We start from the raw sequence: 15,562 nt of genomic DNA, 5'->3' as shown, positions 1-15,562 counted from the left end.
TTTTGTGTATTGCTGAATCTTAGTCTTGCAATCTCCAGAGAGATCTGATACTGGATAAATTGGTGTAGTTTGGATGTTGTAGTATCCACCTTTTTGTGGTCAGCAAATTTGCTCAGAAGTCTGTAATTTAATTCCAGGAGTTATGGGAGTTGCATTCAGTGTTTAGTACATATGTACAAGCTGTCCGTTGTGGTTTTAACTAGAGCCATTTATCAGATGGGGTAGGATCAGTTACTCTTAATTTGATCTAATTTTCCAAACACTTTTTTCCATAATTTTATTCCTGAAGAGATTTTTACAGACTTTTGATAGTAATTATTTCCTTTTAATAAAGTAAAACCAAAACATAATCCTTTTGTGTTTGAAGGCTTAGAGCAAAAAATAGAATTCAGTAAGCCTTTTTTTGTTGATATTCAGGCACTAAAGGGATGTAGTCAGAATACTTCACTTTGAAGCATTAATTTAAAAATGAAGGATGTTTAAATTGTGCAACCAATATGGATTAGTTTAAAAGAAAAGGTTTAGGGTGAAGCAAGGGAAGGATACTGAGAAAACAAAAGGCAACTGGGATACTGGAAAAACAAAAGGTGAGTAAGAATTTCTAAACTGGATGCCTGTTAAAATTTACTTTAAGGTTTTAGATACTTTAAATCATTGTAAACTTATGCAACAAATGCAACAAAAATTCTTCTGGTTAGTTAATAAAATATAAGTTGAAAACACCACATCTTCTTTTACCTTAGATGTTACGGGACTTGATTGTGACTTAGGTTACATGCTTTTGCAAGACAATAACAAGGAATAATAGCCCATGTAGGGAAAATATGGGGTTATCTGTCTTGGCTGTGCAGGTGAATAGGAGTGAGTGGGGTTCTTGCCCTTTTACTCCGTCTCCTGAGCTAGTTGGTGAGGAGGGACAGGAAATGGTTGGAGCTTTGTTTTTTATCACCAACTACTTGCTGGCCAGAACTGCGGAGCCAAGAAGTGATGGTGGAAAAAGGTGTAGTAATTCACTGCTCGTATAGGCCAGTAATTAATTGCTACCCCTGGGAGTAAGAAGGAAGCAGGAGAGGAAATGTGACTCAGAGGAACGCCTCAGGGTTTGTGTTCACTGCTAAAAAGCTCTATTTTTTACCACAGGGTGACCAATATGCACGAGTTATCCCAAGGTTTTTTTTTTTTAAAAAGTGAAGACCAAGCATTTGAGTTTTTGCATGAGATAAACTTGCTGAGGTTGGGCCTTTATCCCTGCCCAGGGATGACCTCTGTGAGTTTATCTCACAGTAAAACTGAAGTGCCTTGTCTTGCCTCATGCATATTAGTTATCCTGAAGTAAAAAACCAGCTTTTTTTAGCAGTGAAGAAAAGCTCTCAAGTAATCCTGCTTGCCACAGCTATTCTTGGGGAGGTGTACACAGGTCTTTGACTAAAGTTACAATCTAACCACAGTGATTGGAGTTGTATAATAAACTAAAATACATGTAGCTAGAACAGTGTTTAGGAAGTGTTATTAAGGTAAGAAAAATAATACAAATATGTTTTCACAAGGAGAGCAGACCCAGGCTGTCTTGTATGCTTATTAAATAGCATTTTTCAATAGGCTTAAAACATAAGATTTATCCTCATGGATGAATTAGAGGGAAAGTAATTTTATGAATTCTGTTCATGTATCTTATATTATCGTTGGCACTAATGCAGTTTAGGTTTTGGGGGGGTTTTTTGTGGCAGAAGGTTCACTGCCATTCTAAATCCCTATTTTCATATGCTGACAAAGTTCTGGAAAAATTGACCCTCTGGGCTGAGAGTCTCATGGTTGTTCTCTGATGGGGTGAATCTTTTTGGAAAATGTGATAAAATTCTATTTGGCCACTTTTGTGTGTGGAAGGCTGTAAGAAATTTTATAGTTGTCTTATAAAGAATGAGACCTCCTCCAGCACATTTATTGCACTCGCCCTGGATTCTGCCCACCATGAGCACAAGTACATTTAAAATGCTGAATTTAATTTGATAGAAAGTAAGTACTTCAAAATCATATGCTATGGGGAAGATGGCTTTGAAACTATTTTAAACATGTACCGAGGTTCTAGGCTCTAGATACTTTATAATGAAGCCAGAATGTTTCTGAAGAATTTCACTTGCAGGTGCATTTACTTTAATAAGTGACCTTATGTACATAAGAGTATCTTTGCATAAATGCATGTTCTGTACTAGTTTTGATTCACATTGTATGCTGAAATAAACTTGAGGGTGTCATTTGTGTCACACTTGATGGGTATGAAGGACAGTTCAATTCCTTACCTGAACTGGAGCAGCAGCAGATAAAGATCACAGAAGAATCTTCTGCTAAATCAGCAAAGTGTCAGATTAAGGAATGAAGTGGAAACTGGCACATGGACAAAAATAGAAATTATAAATATCTTTCTATAATATGATGAGCTCAAAAACAGGTGTATTAGAATGCATGGCTATGGAAGAGACCCTTGATATAATAAGCATTACTGAAACATGGTGGGGTAACAAAAATCAATGGGATATTTTAATGCCTGGCTAGACACTGTAGACTATAAATTTATATGGGAATGACAGATTAGGAAGAAGAGGTGGAGAGGCAGTGCTAGATTTAAAACATTCCATAGAATCTAATGAGATGACACAGTTGGATCTGTATGGCTGCAAATCCCAAGATGTAATAATATAAGTATGCTGCTAGTTCTAAACTACTACCTTCCAGATCAAGAAAAGAATATTGAGTGCATAATACTGAGAGAGATCAAAGAGGCAGCAAAGTCTAACAAAGCAGTAATGACAGGGGACCTCAACTATCTACACATAAACTTGTCAAGTATCACAATGGAACAAAGTATGGGGAAGCAATTTCTTGACACCTTAAATGATTGCTTCTTGTAAAAGCTAGACTAAGAGCACACAAGAAGAGAGGCTATTCTTTATTTAATCCTAAATAACAGCACAGGAGTTTGTTCAAGAAGTAACAGCAGCTGACTCACTAAGCAATAGTGACTATAATGTAGTAAAATTGGATATTCTGAAATTCAGTACTCAAAATAATACAGTTCCCAAGAGGAAGGAAAAGTAACAAAAACTAACATAGTGACACTATGCTTCAGAAAGCAAGAGAAGTAAAATTCTTAGATTTGGCACGGTTGCTACTTACACACAATCTTTGAAGGGAAGTATGCCCCTGAACAAAAGGGGAAGTAGGAAAACAAGAATTAAACCAGTCTGGTTAAATGGGATAGTTCAAGAGGTTATTTGAGCCAAACAAAGAAGCTTCAAAATTTGGAAATCGAACCCTAGCGAAGCCAATAAAAAGGAGTATAAACTACAGCAGACAATAGGCAAGAAGGAAATTAGGAGGGCTAACATGCAATTAAAAAAGCAAGTAGCTAAGGTATAAAACAGCAAGAGAATATTTAAGTATGTATATCAGAGACTTCTTGCTTCTGAAAGAACAGGTGAGTTTTGGATCACCAGAGGTTAAAGAGAGCAATTAAGGGAAGAAAAGGATATTGCTGGAATTGAAAGAATTTCTTTGCATCACTCTTCGCTGTAGAGGATGTTGGGGATATATCTACCCCTGCCCAGACCTACTTATTTTCTGGTATTAAAAAATTAAGTAAGATTGAACATTTCATGGATAACAATAATATCTAAAGTTACAATAGTAAATACTTTCAGTAAATACTTTAGTCTGTCTATAAAACCTATACTTCAAGGCTTAAACCCTGACTATAGTTGTTAAGGATTGTGAGAAGCCTCTCCTGGGGAGCAGAATTTTATATATCTGCCTACTTTAGGCTTTCTTATGCCTTCTTCTGGAACAGCAAACCACTGTTTGCACCAAGCTGCTGGACTAACAGTCCAGTCTGATCGAATAAGGCAATTTCTGACTCACAGTCTGATCCAATACAGCAATTTCTGTCTTCCTGTGAACTATCTTACAAGTTTTGCTATGTTGAAGCATAGCAGTGCTAGTTATACTCCAGTGTCTGATTCCTTTAAAATTACTGTGTGGGCTTCTATCCACCAAACCCCTTCCCTATTGAGATGTCCGTGTGTGAGAGTAACATTCCTTAGTCTCTAAATGTTCTGCCAGTTTGAATATATCCAATATATTAATGGCAATAACATTCTGCACCCTAAACATTAGGCAGCACCTACCACTTTGCTTTCTAGTAGAAGTTACAGAGTGGTAAACTGAATGCTATATAAGACTGTGAGAGAAATTTAGAACTAAGAGTAATCTACTGATAATTTAAATAACTTGCTGATAAAAGTGCTGTGCATTGTAATCCACTATTGAGATCTTACTGTTTGGTGTATTAAATTTTGGTTTTATTTTCTTATATTTGTGTAGTGTCTTTTAAGGTATCTTTAAAAACTTGTTTTCTAGGTAACTCAGAGTGCACAATTATCTAGAATACTAATCTTTACTAAAATTAACACAGAGTTGCATTAATAGCTTTGCCTTTTCTTGCAGAGAAAAGGCTGCTTTTGTTTAGTGAGTGTTTTCTTACTCAATGTGACTGTGCCTACACTACCAAAAAAAAATGATGCTAGGAGACCCTATTGGAATTTTCTTTTAAAAAGTACCTGTACTTGGAACTGCAGTGTGCATGGGATATAATTTGCTTAAAATGCTTTTGTATATAATAATTTTAGACTAGAACAGTTTTCAGAAAGTGTTTGCTACCATAAATGAGGCCTACACTTGGTAGGAATATCATGTCAGCTCATTTAATTTAAAAAAATATTTTCCTAACCTGGCGTTCTTTTGTAGCATAGATGCAGCCTTACAATATTTTTATTATGTAGACCTCTCCTGTTTTAACACACTAATATCTTGCATCTGAACACTTGGTAACTGTAACTAACTTTTGTAGAAATGTTGATTAGAAAATTAGCAAAGACTCTTCTCTATTCAGAGCTTTCTGGGTCTTAGTTGCTTCGCTTAGTGAATGTTTAAAGTCTATATAGCCATGTTGCGGGGTAAAAAGTAGATTATTTCATGGTTGTATTTTTTTTTTTTTTTAAAAGCAAAACTTAATCTGCGTATTTGTAACTGCTAGTTTATGTTTTCTATTTGCAGAAATTTTACACAGTGCTTGTTGTTATTTTGAGGATTTCCCCTTCCTTCACCCACCAAAGTCTTTTTTTGTATGAGTATTTTCCAGTTCAATAGTGTGTCTATTTTGGGCTAGAGTGAAGAGGGTAATTGTTTAGGAGATAGAAACAGAGCATTTTTTTAATTTTCTTTTTAAATTGGCCTTTCAGTAAATTGGCAAACCAACAAGAGCTTGATCCCCTAACCATTCAAAGAGGGCAACCATGTTGGTCATTTTGTATTTGCCAGACACAAAATGTCTTGTTTTGGAGTGAACAGACCTCTCCTCCCACTGATTCTGTCTTTGTTTAGAATCGGTATGTAATCTAAATAATTGGATTTACCAGTTTAAGGCTTTTCATATTGGAAAGTTAAATTAATAAGATTAATTAAGTTAATAAAAATTGAGTCAATAAGGGAACAACTTCATATTATCAGTGCTTTGGATTGTGTAGGACATTTTGGGGATTTCCTCACCATGTTCTGAATCTTTGTCCTTTGGTAAACTGTGAACCTGAGGCAGGTATCTGATTTTAAAAATCGAATAAAAAAATTTAACCAAGAAACTGCAATTCCACAGTATTAAAACAGTGACTAATATCTATACATTCAGTCTATCATGTTATCTGCCACACGTTGGATAATCATATACTCCCACACATTACAACTGAAGCCTGTGGACCTAGTGCTAATCCATATACTAAAGGCAGCTAATTCAGAAGCTCCACAGGATACCATACTCAAAAAGGTGTGGGTTTTGTTTTTGTTTTTTAAATTCACTTAATTCAATTGAATTGCTATGGCTTTTTAGTTAATAAATCTTGATATTTCAGATTCCGAGGTACTGGTTCTCTGGCCAAGAGGTAGTGCACTGCAGGAGTGAGAACCAAATAAGAGAGAACAGGGAACACATTGGAAGTGGTGCTAAATGCTCTATATCAGGAAGGGAAAGAATGAAGGAAGAGCAGTTGTTGAGACTTTGTCGCTGTATGATTAAGTGTGACATCTCACCTCTTGTAATAGCAAAGCCATGGTATATCTTGAACGTGGACGTGGATCTGCCCTAAATTTCATAACTAGATTGGAAGGCCTCTGCTGAGCTTGGGCTGTTGTGGGGTGGAGACAACGGTGCTACATGGTGGTTGCGTGGGGTTGGAGAAATAAAGCCCTGAAGGGGCGGTCAGAATATGGGGAAAGTGTGTGTACTGGTGTGGAACAGGGGAGAAAGAAATGGTGCAAAACGTAAATGTCAAGACATTTTGAAATGTTGCGTACTTTTAATTTGCTAAATCAATAGACATTAGCATTTAGGATAAATGTATGGTTGTTCTCCACTCCCCTTTCAGCACCCCATCGACTGAAAATATTACTGTGCTCCTGGGATATGATGGACTGAATAGGGACAGTCTCTGACTCAAACCCTCTTTTCCGCATATGATGATGCAGTGCGCTGCAAATACCCAGATGGACAATCCTTAATATAAGGGGTTAACATTAAACCTTATGGCAGGCTTCAAATGTGCATTTCTTGGATTTCTGTTTGATCACCCTTAGTATTACTTCTTATCTAAATCTTTGGTTGGGGTGGATGTATACAGGAAAATTCAAGATGCATTTGGCCAATTTGGTGTATAGATTCCCTCCCTCCCTCCTGCCCCCCCCCCCCCCCTCTCTCTCTCTCCCCGGACAGCATGGTTGGGAGATTATCAAATACATCTTTGGGGGAAAATCATTCTATGCTACAGCAGCAAGCACTTTCCCCACTTAACGGTCTGCTTTTTGGCTAGAGAGCATACATTTTGTGCAGAACAGAATCCATAGCACAGCATTATTTAAGGCCGCACGTGTGCTTTTGGTGATAGAAATGTAACCAGTTTAAATTAAAATCCCATTTATTCTGTGCAAGAGCTCTCTAGTCTGCATGAATCCAGAGGGGATAGCACTCTGCATTACAAACTGAATGAATTTTTGGGACAGGTGGATTGGTGTATAGAAACGCTTTCATTCTGAAGGATCATTGTTCCTAGATAAAATGAATATGTATGTTCAATAAACCTATTTCAGTTTGAGAATCATAGCACCATTGTATAGTAAGTGATATGTAAAGCCTTGAAGAGATGGAAATAAGGAAGTAATATATGTCTATCAGGAATTTAGCAGATTCTTTTGATCATGATGAAATATAATTTTCTTTATGGGCAATTGTGAGAGACTATATGGACAACAAATTTAGAGGAATTGTTAAATGCTTTTCTGTCATTATTACAGGGTATATATAATATTGCTATTTTTTCAGTGTTCTAGCTAGGCAACTGACCCTTGTCTTGAGAGAACACATTTTGTGCATAGTATCTACCACATAGCTTTTGAAGAGAAAACCATGAAGTATGTGGATGATACTTCTATTCTCTTGATGTCAGTATGCATGTATCTTTGGAGAGCAGTTTAAGCCTGCCAAGGTATTTTAACTCTGAAATGTCCTGACTTTGTGGATTTAAGGTAGATCTTAAAAATTCTTGGGCTAAATAAATAAATAAATAAATAAAATTCCTCCTTCCCAGCACTTTGGTGTATGGCTTTTCTATGCAGTCAGATTTCAGTGTCTCCCTCGACTGTACATACGTCCCTAATAGTTCTCCTAAGGTATTACTTACTAGATAGTTTTAGGATCACTTGCTGCTCTTTGGCACTTAGTTCTGTGTTAAGGTTTCTAAATGCTGCCTCTTTCCTTAGCAAAAACTTGTTAGAGGTTTGAATGGCTGGATGGCAGAGTTTAATAGTTGTGAAAATGAAGGAGGTTGCAGATTACTGGTTTTCCCTCACTAACTGATTATCTTTCACATCTACGTTTTCGATCAGGTAATCACAATGATAAAGTTTGCAATACAATGACAAACCTGGATTATTCTCTGACAATATTTGTTACATATCTCAAGTTCGTTAGATTAAATACGGTATTAGTAGAACCAATCATCAATGTAAAGTTGACTTCCCTCTCCTCTAAAAATTGACATTTAAGCTTTTTCCAACTATACCACTAACAGTCGTCTTTGAGTTAGCTGCCTTTTTTTCTTTTTTAATTGACCTGAAGACGGGAATTTTGAACTAGCTTTTATAAAGTTATGAATTATAAAGATTGTGAATTATTAACGACTAACTATCTGAGTAGCATTTGGATTTCTCACTGCTATGAAGCCCTTTTATTCTGTAATGGGTTCTCTCTGTCAAGATCTTGGAATGCTTGGAAATCTGGATTGACTAGGCCCCAGTTCAGCAAAGAACTTAATTCCCATTGACTTCCATAAGATTTGAGTGCTATGCAGAATCAGGGTCAAAGTGAGGAACAAAGTTGTTCCCCTCCAGTTAGCTGCCATACACAGGAGTATTTTTCCTAGAACAAATTTCTACTCTAAATTATTTTTTCTTATTGCAGCTGAGTACTCATGAGACCCTTTGAATAGGCGAGTGTTCTCATTTCTGATATGAATCCCAAATTCACTTCACTTATCATCCGTCATCTCAGCCATATTAGATGACACAAACCCAAGATTAATCCAGGAAGTTCAGCTAGCTATAGAGGGCAAGCAAGAAGATAACTTCACTCTGCCTTTCCCTGTTCTTCATTCTTGCTAATGCAGCCTTGCAGAATTGTACTGAATGTCTACAGCCCAAGTACAAAATCTGTTTGCCTGCTCTCTCTCTACCCAGGATGTTGACAATGGGAAATAAAACCTGATATTTTACTTGCCGGTCAAAAATAAAATGCCTTACTTGAGGTTTTTGCAAAACTGCACTTATGGATGTGCAGCAGTATATCTGAAATATGGGCTGCTGCTCCTGGATTAAATGTGATTTCTGTCACACTCGGTTTTGTGTAGTGTAGCTGTAGCCCTGTTTATCCCAGAATATAGAGTGACAGGATGGGTGAGGTAATATCTTTTATTGGACCAGCTGCTGGCTATGTCTACACTAGCACTTTTGTCGGCAAACTTTTGTTAGTCAGGGGTGTGAAAAAACACAATCCTGACCCACACAAGTTTCACCAACAGAAGCGCCAGTGTGGACAGCGCTATGTTGCCAGAAGACACTCTTCTACTGACATAGCTACCGTCGCTCGTTGGGGCTGGTTTAATTATGCTGAGGGGACTAGTGGCTACACAGGAGACTATACAGCGGCACAGCTGCAGTGGTATAGCTATTCTGCTGTAAGCTCTCTAGTGCAGATGTAGCCTTTGGGGGTAAGAGAAACAAGCTTTTGAGTGCCACACAGAGAGCTCTTCCTCAGGTCTGGGATAGGTACTCCCAGTGTCACAGAAAAATGCAAGGTGGAACAGACTGCAATGCACTACCCCTCTTTTTGTCCTATGACTGCAGAGGTGTTAACAGGCCACTCTACCTTGAATGGTCCCTTACAGTATGTGCTAACTACTTATGCCAAACAATCTGTTCCATCTTGCATTTTGCTGTGAGGCTTGGGAATACCTTTTCCAGATCTGAAGAAGAGCATGGAGTGTACCTCTCTCTCACCAGCAGAAGTTGGTCCAATAAAAGATATTATCTCCCCACTTTGGCTCTAACAGTCAGTTTTAGTCAGTTTGATTAAAGTTTTGGCATAAGTTAGAAATTTCCATTTAAAAATGCTCAGTTGTAAATTTAAGTAGAATGTTAACTATGGAAGAACCAAAGTAACAAATGTATATGCACCTTTTTGAGAAAGAAGTTTTAATGAAGGAAAAATAGCAGATATTAGTTGATGTGATTTAATTTTATGGAGTGTGTGAAAATGTTTGTAACATATAGTATGCTAGTCACACTTATGGATGAAAAGTTCCCTATTTACTATATTGAATTAGTGCAAAGTTAAAAGTCACCCAGAAATGCTTAAGATTGCAATGGATACTATGAAATAACTGGGGTAAAAAAAACTTCCTCTCAAACTTAATAAATCATAATTGTTACACTTAAAAATGTATTGTGGACTAAACACAACTAAGGTGATTGGTGATTGATTGATTTTTATCCCTCTCGTCACAGCCAATTGTTAAATTTAAGTCTGTATTCTCTGTTCTGCCTAATATGCTTGTGATATTCTCTTGTTTTCACAGACCCAGGCTGCAAGCACAAAGGAAGTTTGCTCAGTCACAGCCAAACAGTCCCAGCACAACTCCAATAAAGATAGTGGAACCGTTGTTACCCCCTCCAGCTACTCAGATTTCTGACCTCTCCAAAAGGAAGCCCAAGACAGAAGATTTCCTTACATTTCTCTGCCTTCGAGGTAGGAATCTTGCAGCTGCCTAGAGGAACAATCTGTAATTCAGAGAACAAACTACAGTACCACACAATAAAGTCTAGTTGAATGCAGTGGTGTTACACTTGAACATACTACACACATTTCTGCTCAGTAGTCTGACTATAAATACAGGAATAGTGTTTTACTTCATCAATATATAGATGATAAAATTAGGTCAATAACAGAGCAGATGGAAATTTTTTTTACTCTTAGCACTCTGTCATCCAGAACAGGTTTTTATCTTTTCTTCTTGTCCTTCCCATTCCCTCTCTCACTTTTGTCTGATTATATGAACTAAGACCCTGCTTAACCCTCACAAGTACTTCTTTTCCACCAGAAGTGGAAATCTAGCTGGTTATTATTCCCCTCCTCTACATATGGAGTGTTCATTAACGGATCATCACCATACCAGCTAAATCCCAGAGCAACAAACCTTTATCTGACTAGAAGAAAAGGTTGATTTTGGTTTTGACTTTGCTGCAGAAAAGATACGTTTCTTTAGTTGGATAACTGACTCCCGTTAGCTATCTCATTGTAAAACCCTAGTGGAAACAAGGCATGTTTCCATGAGGTAGCTGCTAGATATGGTGAACCTCCTGGCTAACCTGTCAGTTTAGCCCACTGAAAAAAACACAACACTTTTTGACAGTGAGAACAAAGCCTTTGAATGACATATTGATAATTCTTTCTTGATTACACCAGAGACTCTCTTTGAGTGCTGTACCTCCCGGCTAGGTCATGCTTAGGCTTTTCCCCCCCCCAGGCTGGGATTTTTCATGCCCCCAAGCGTAGGCCTGGGGGTATTTTCTTCCTGTTTAATCTCTTGATTGTGGCATTAGACCTGCATTGTAGCCATTATTCTTTCATCTAAGTGTGCCTGGACTACCACCAGTACAGCCGTGTAAATCTGCGGATATCTGTGGACCATGTTTGCGGATCATGGATCAGATGCTGATACAAATTTTGTGTCCGTTCAGGGCTCTAACCATCAGGCTCTTTGTAGCTAGACAGTGTTCATGTTTAATGTGCTAGAGTGGTTGCAGTTGTCAATGCCCTTTCTTTCCTATAGCCTGGACGAAGGAGTGTGCCTTCATTACAGATAGTGCATGCTCTGCTTGCAGAATCCTAACACGGTGGGCTTAATCCCCTGAGGTTTGCTACTTTTGCTTCTTGTCTCAGTTAATACTACCACTTTGCAGATCCCAGTTGCTTCTCCTTACAGCGCAGTTCTCCCACTTGGAAGACAACTGATCAGCACCAATCATAGCTGCCTGCCTGCCTTGGTTTTCTCCTCTTAGTGCAGCACAGATGATTTTTTCTTCTCTTATGTATTCTGCTGCTAATGGGTGCCACACTGTCTATCTTGATCCTCATCCAGTATGTAAAGTTCTCTCGTAATGGGGGATAGGGATGGGATGTTCTTTAATTCTTTTATATGGATTGTGAAAAGTAGCATCTAGTGGAGACTAAAATGTAGAGCCAGTCCCTTGATATCTACATTTCTGTGGATTAGATATAATTTGCTGTGTGGTAATTTGCTCTCTCTCTGTTGACAGCATGCTACTGGAGTGCTCAGGGCCAATTGACACGGTGTATGGAAAAATTCAGCTAACGAATGTGTGCATATGAGTGCATTCATACAGATATATATATATATATATATACACACCACCCCTTCTTTTTAAATATGTATTGTTAAGTCTGTCAATGCTCCCACATCTAAGGAGAGGTGACTTGGAAAGGGGGGAGACTTTACCCCCAGCAATCTGACTTGAATAATGCAATATGAGATACAGGTATCTTCTTCTAATCCAATGCCTCATGCAGCAATATTTTATTTTAATAGTGAACATTTGGATCTTGTATCTGTAATTTTCTTCTAATAGATGAGCTGCTATAAAGTAATAGAAATTTATAAAGTTGTTGAAGATCTGCAATCGATTCCGAATTTCTTCAAGATCCAGAAATATGTGTGGTTTTCAAACAATATGTGCAAGTAAATGAGAGGTTATATACAAATTCCCCATCCCCCCAGTATTAGGATAAAAATACACTAGGAATACCAAACCTGAGCATTTTATTGAATACAACTTAAAAATATTGATAGTAGAATGAGAGAAGCTTACTGTCCTCATTACAACCCCTATAACTGCTCCATTGCCACTGACTGGGGAGTATGCCATAGTTTAGAGGAGCCAGGCTCCTCTGAGTTATACTGGGACCATTTCAGTAGGATACAGATTCTGTGTGGTGCTTCCAGAAGGCAAAGGGACTCCTGGAGGCACAGCACCAAATCTGGCTCTTAATGCACTTTTTACAACTTCATTTTCCCTCGTTTTTTTTTTTTTTTTTTTTTTAATGTATACGGATTTTTTAATTTTTCACATACCTGAGAGAAGAGATTGGACAATGTTTGTGCAAAGGAACTTCACCCAATATGTGCAAATAGAGGAGGGTGAGGAAACTTTAAAGTTTCACCCCAAAATAAGCCTTTGTTTCCCAAGGAAAACACTCAGTTGACTTCCAGTGAGAAGATGGAAGACTGAGACTTGCTGGTGATTGTACTTCTTACAGGTTTTTTTACTAATAAAATCTTTCCTAAAGTGACACTGATGGGTTAAAATTCTGACATTTATAATCTTACCTTTTTTACTAATAACGCAAGGATTATTGAATCTAAAATAATTTTAAAAATTATATCAGTTCCTCACCTTTCTCATTTTATGCAGTCTTACTTATTACATTTTGCTCAACATGGACAATAATGACAGAATGGAAATAAAATTAAAATCCACCTGTCAATTTGTGATTATTTTACATTTGTTGGCTCTCTCAATGCCAGCCTGCAGTATTATGCAAATGAATACGTGCTGTAAGAAGCTGTATTTGTTTAAATATAACTTCCTTTATTGTTTTAAAAAAAAACATTTCGATAACCGGCCTTATTTAAAAAACCATGTTGTAGTAAACCTCATTCTTAAGCCTAAATGGGTAAGGAAGTGTCCCTTTAACATCTGGTAACCACAAAAAAAAAAAAAAAAAAAAACTGACATTTTCCTCACATCTTGCCCCATAATCCACAATTTTTTCCAAATTAAATAGTTGAGGCTGCGGTTGACACACATTTGTAACATTATTTTCCTCCAAAGTCTTTTGTTCTAAATAAAATTATGAATCTAATATCCCTTTTCAATTAAAGATTCAGAAATGTTAAGGTTGCCCCTCTGCTGTGTCCAAGAATTTGCAAATATTTTTGTGAAGGAAAAAACATCCATCTTGCTGCTGCTATTTGTGTGGTTAAACAAAGTGATTTTGAAAGTGGAGTGGGAATTTAATTCTGATGTGACTACCACAGAACATTTCCCCCCGTATCTCCGTCCATCCCCAGTATGCTTTAACACAGTTCCTTCCCTCTCCCCTGCCCCTTTCAGTACACACAACATTTTAAGATGGATTTAATACTGGTGATTGTTAAGTAGAAAGAACATTTGAAGTTCTGATTTTAAACTGCTGGCTAGAACATGGGACACAGAAGAATAGAAAGCCTGTCTTGTCTGTGATAGAAGAACTTTCTCTCTCCAAATGTTACCATGAATAAGGAGTAAAATTTATATCTAATTATTAGAATTGAAAGGTGGGAAAAAACTATAGCTGGTGAACACAATGCCCTTTATAAATGAGGAAAAACTCCAGTCAAATCTTCAAATTAGTAGTTTGATTGCAAATGTTTTAAAATTTGCATGTGGGGTTTCAGCTCTGCAGTTTCAGTTGCTAATAAGAACTGTGCCACTAAATCCCAGCTCAATTCTTTTACAGTTTACCCTTGTATTGAAAACACTGAAATTCATGGCCGTTAATAGGTTTTAGCAATAATGTGATTGTTGGTTACATAGTATCACGAGGCATGTATTGAACATTTGTTCAGGTCTTTGAAAACTGTGCAGTGGATTAGTTAACAATTCGTCCTTCAGGGCGATTCACTTGTGTGGATCCTTGTGCATGTGCATCCTGATGATTTCAGTAGTACTCTGTCATTTTGCAGGACTGGGAACTAGTCTGGTTGATAAGTCAGTAGTATAAGCTTTGATGTCTCAGTGATGATATCTGCTCAGTGAGTGCTTGAAAACGACATTGTCATACTACACTGAGATTAAATTCTTTTCTAAATATTCTTGTTGAAAACGGAGTATAAATGTATGGCACTGTATAAATGTTTGATATCTGTTACGACAATCTCATTCTGAGAAAGGTGTACCACTTAGGCTAATTAGGCCAATTTCACAGTGATGGAGTTTTACACGTGTTCTGGTGGGCCTCAAAGTGTTGCTGTTCTGTTGGCTGGAGAGTGTATTTGGAATAAATTGCACACTATGTCTCGTGTATTTCATAAGGCAGTGGGGAAATGATGGGACCTTATTGGGCTTCCTGCTCAAATTCCTTTTACAAGATGGTATTACAAAATATCAAACCTTGATGTTAAAGTCCAGGAGGACCTAGAGATTTGTGTCCCTTCATAAAACTATTAAAGCCCTTTGAAGTATTGAACAAATGATGCTCATAAAAAGTGAATCTCCCTTGCCAATAGAAACTAATGAACTAACTTTGCTTCTTTGTGAAGGAGATCTTTCTCTCTGTAAGTCACTTAAGGAGGATACACTGAGCTTTGTAAACTACCATCCAAACTTTGTGAAATTAACATTTATACCACAGTTTCCCGTTTAACTACATTAATTTAAAAATTCCAATAACACCAAGAAATTCACTCTTCCCTTGAGGATGGAAGATTTTTCTTTATGGCTTTTAACATCCAAAACGTAGCTGGAAAGTCTAATTGAATTCCAGGAACGTGGAACATTATGCACAGGCCGTTGTGTTTAAAGACAGTGGGACTCCACAGAGAGAAGGGGCCCATGTTTAGAGATACTTTTTGTAGGACTGGGGTCTGTATCACTTTGGGTTCTATTTTATTTCTCTAAAAGTTTATGATCCTAATTATTCTTTTAAAACATGCTCTAATTTAGGTGGGGAGAGAATTTACCAATTCCTGCTTGCTTTCATTATCAGAAATAGTGAGGGCTGTGGACATTTTTAAAATTAATATTCATTGATTTTTCACAGTCTTCACTTGAAAATGTAAAATAGCAATTAATG

At 37.3% G+C, this 15,562-nt stretch overlaps 1 protein-coding gene across 1 annotated transcript in view; it reads left to right on the top strand.

The window, feature by feature from the left end:
• Positions 1-15,562, top strand: part of JARID2 (jumonji and AT-rich interaction domain containing 2) — a 300,414-nt gene that overhangs the window by 216,474 nt on the left and 68,378 nt on the right. Inside the window, 1 exon segment of the mRNA XM_067568345.1 lies at positions 10,227-10,396. Within this exon segment, the coding sequence (XP_067424446.1) occupies positions 10,227-10,396 (170 nt within the window).

Source organism: Emydura macquarii, unplaced genomic scaffold, assembly GCF_026122565.2.
Source record: "Emydura macquarii macquarii isolate MOO-44397 ecotype Brisbane River unplaced genomic scaffold, CSIRO-AGI_Emac_v2 contig_2890, whole genome shotgun sequence".
NCBI lineage: Eukaryota > Metazoa > Chordata > Testudines > Chelidae > Emydura > Emydura macquarii.
The sequence above is the reverse complement of the archived record's forward strand: the minus strand, read 5'-3'. Positions and strand labels throughout refer to the sequence as shown.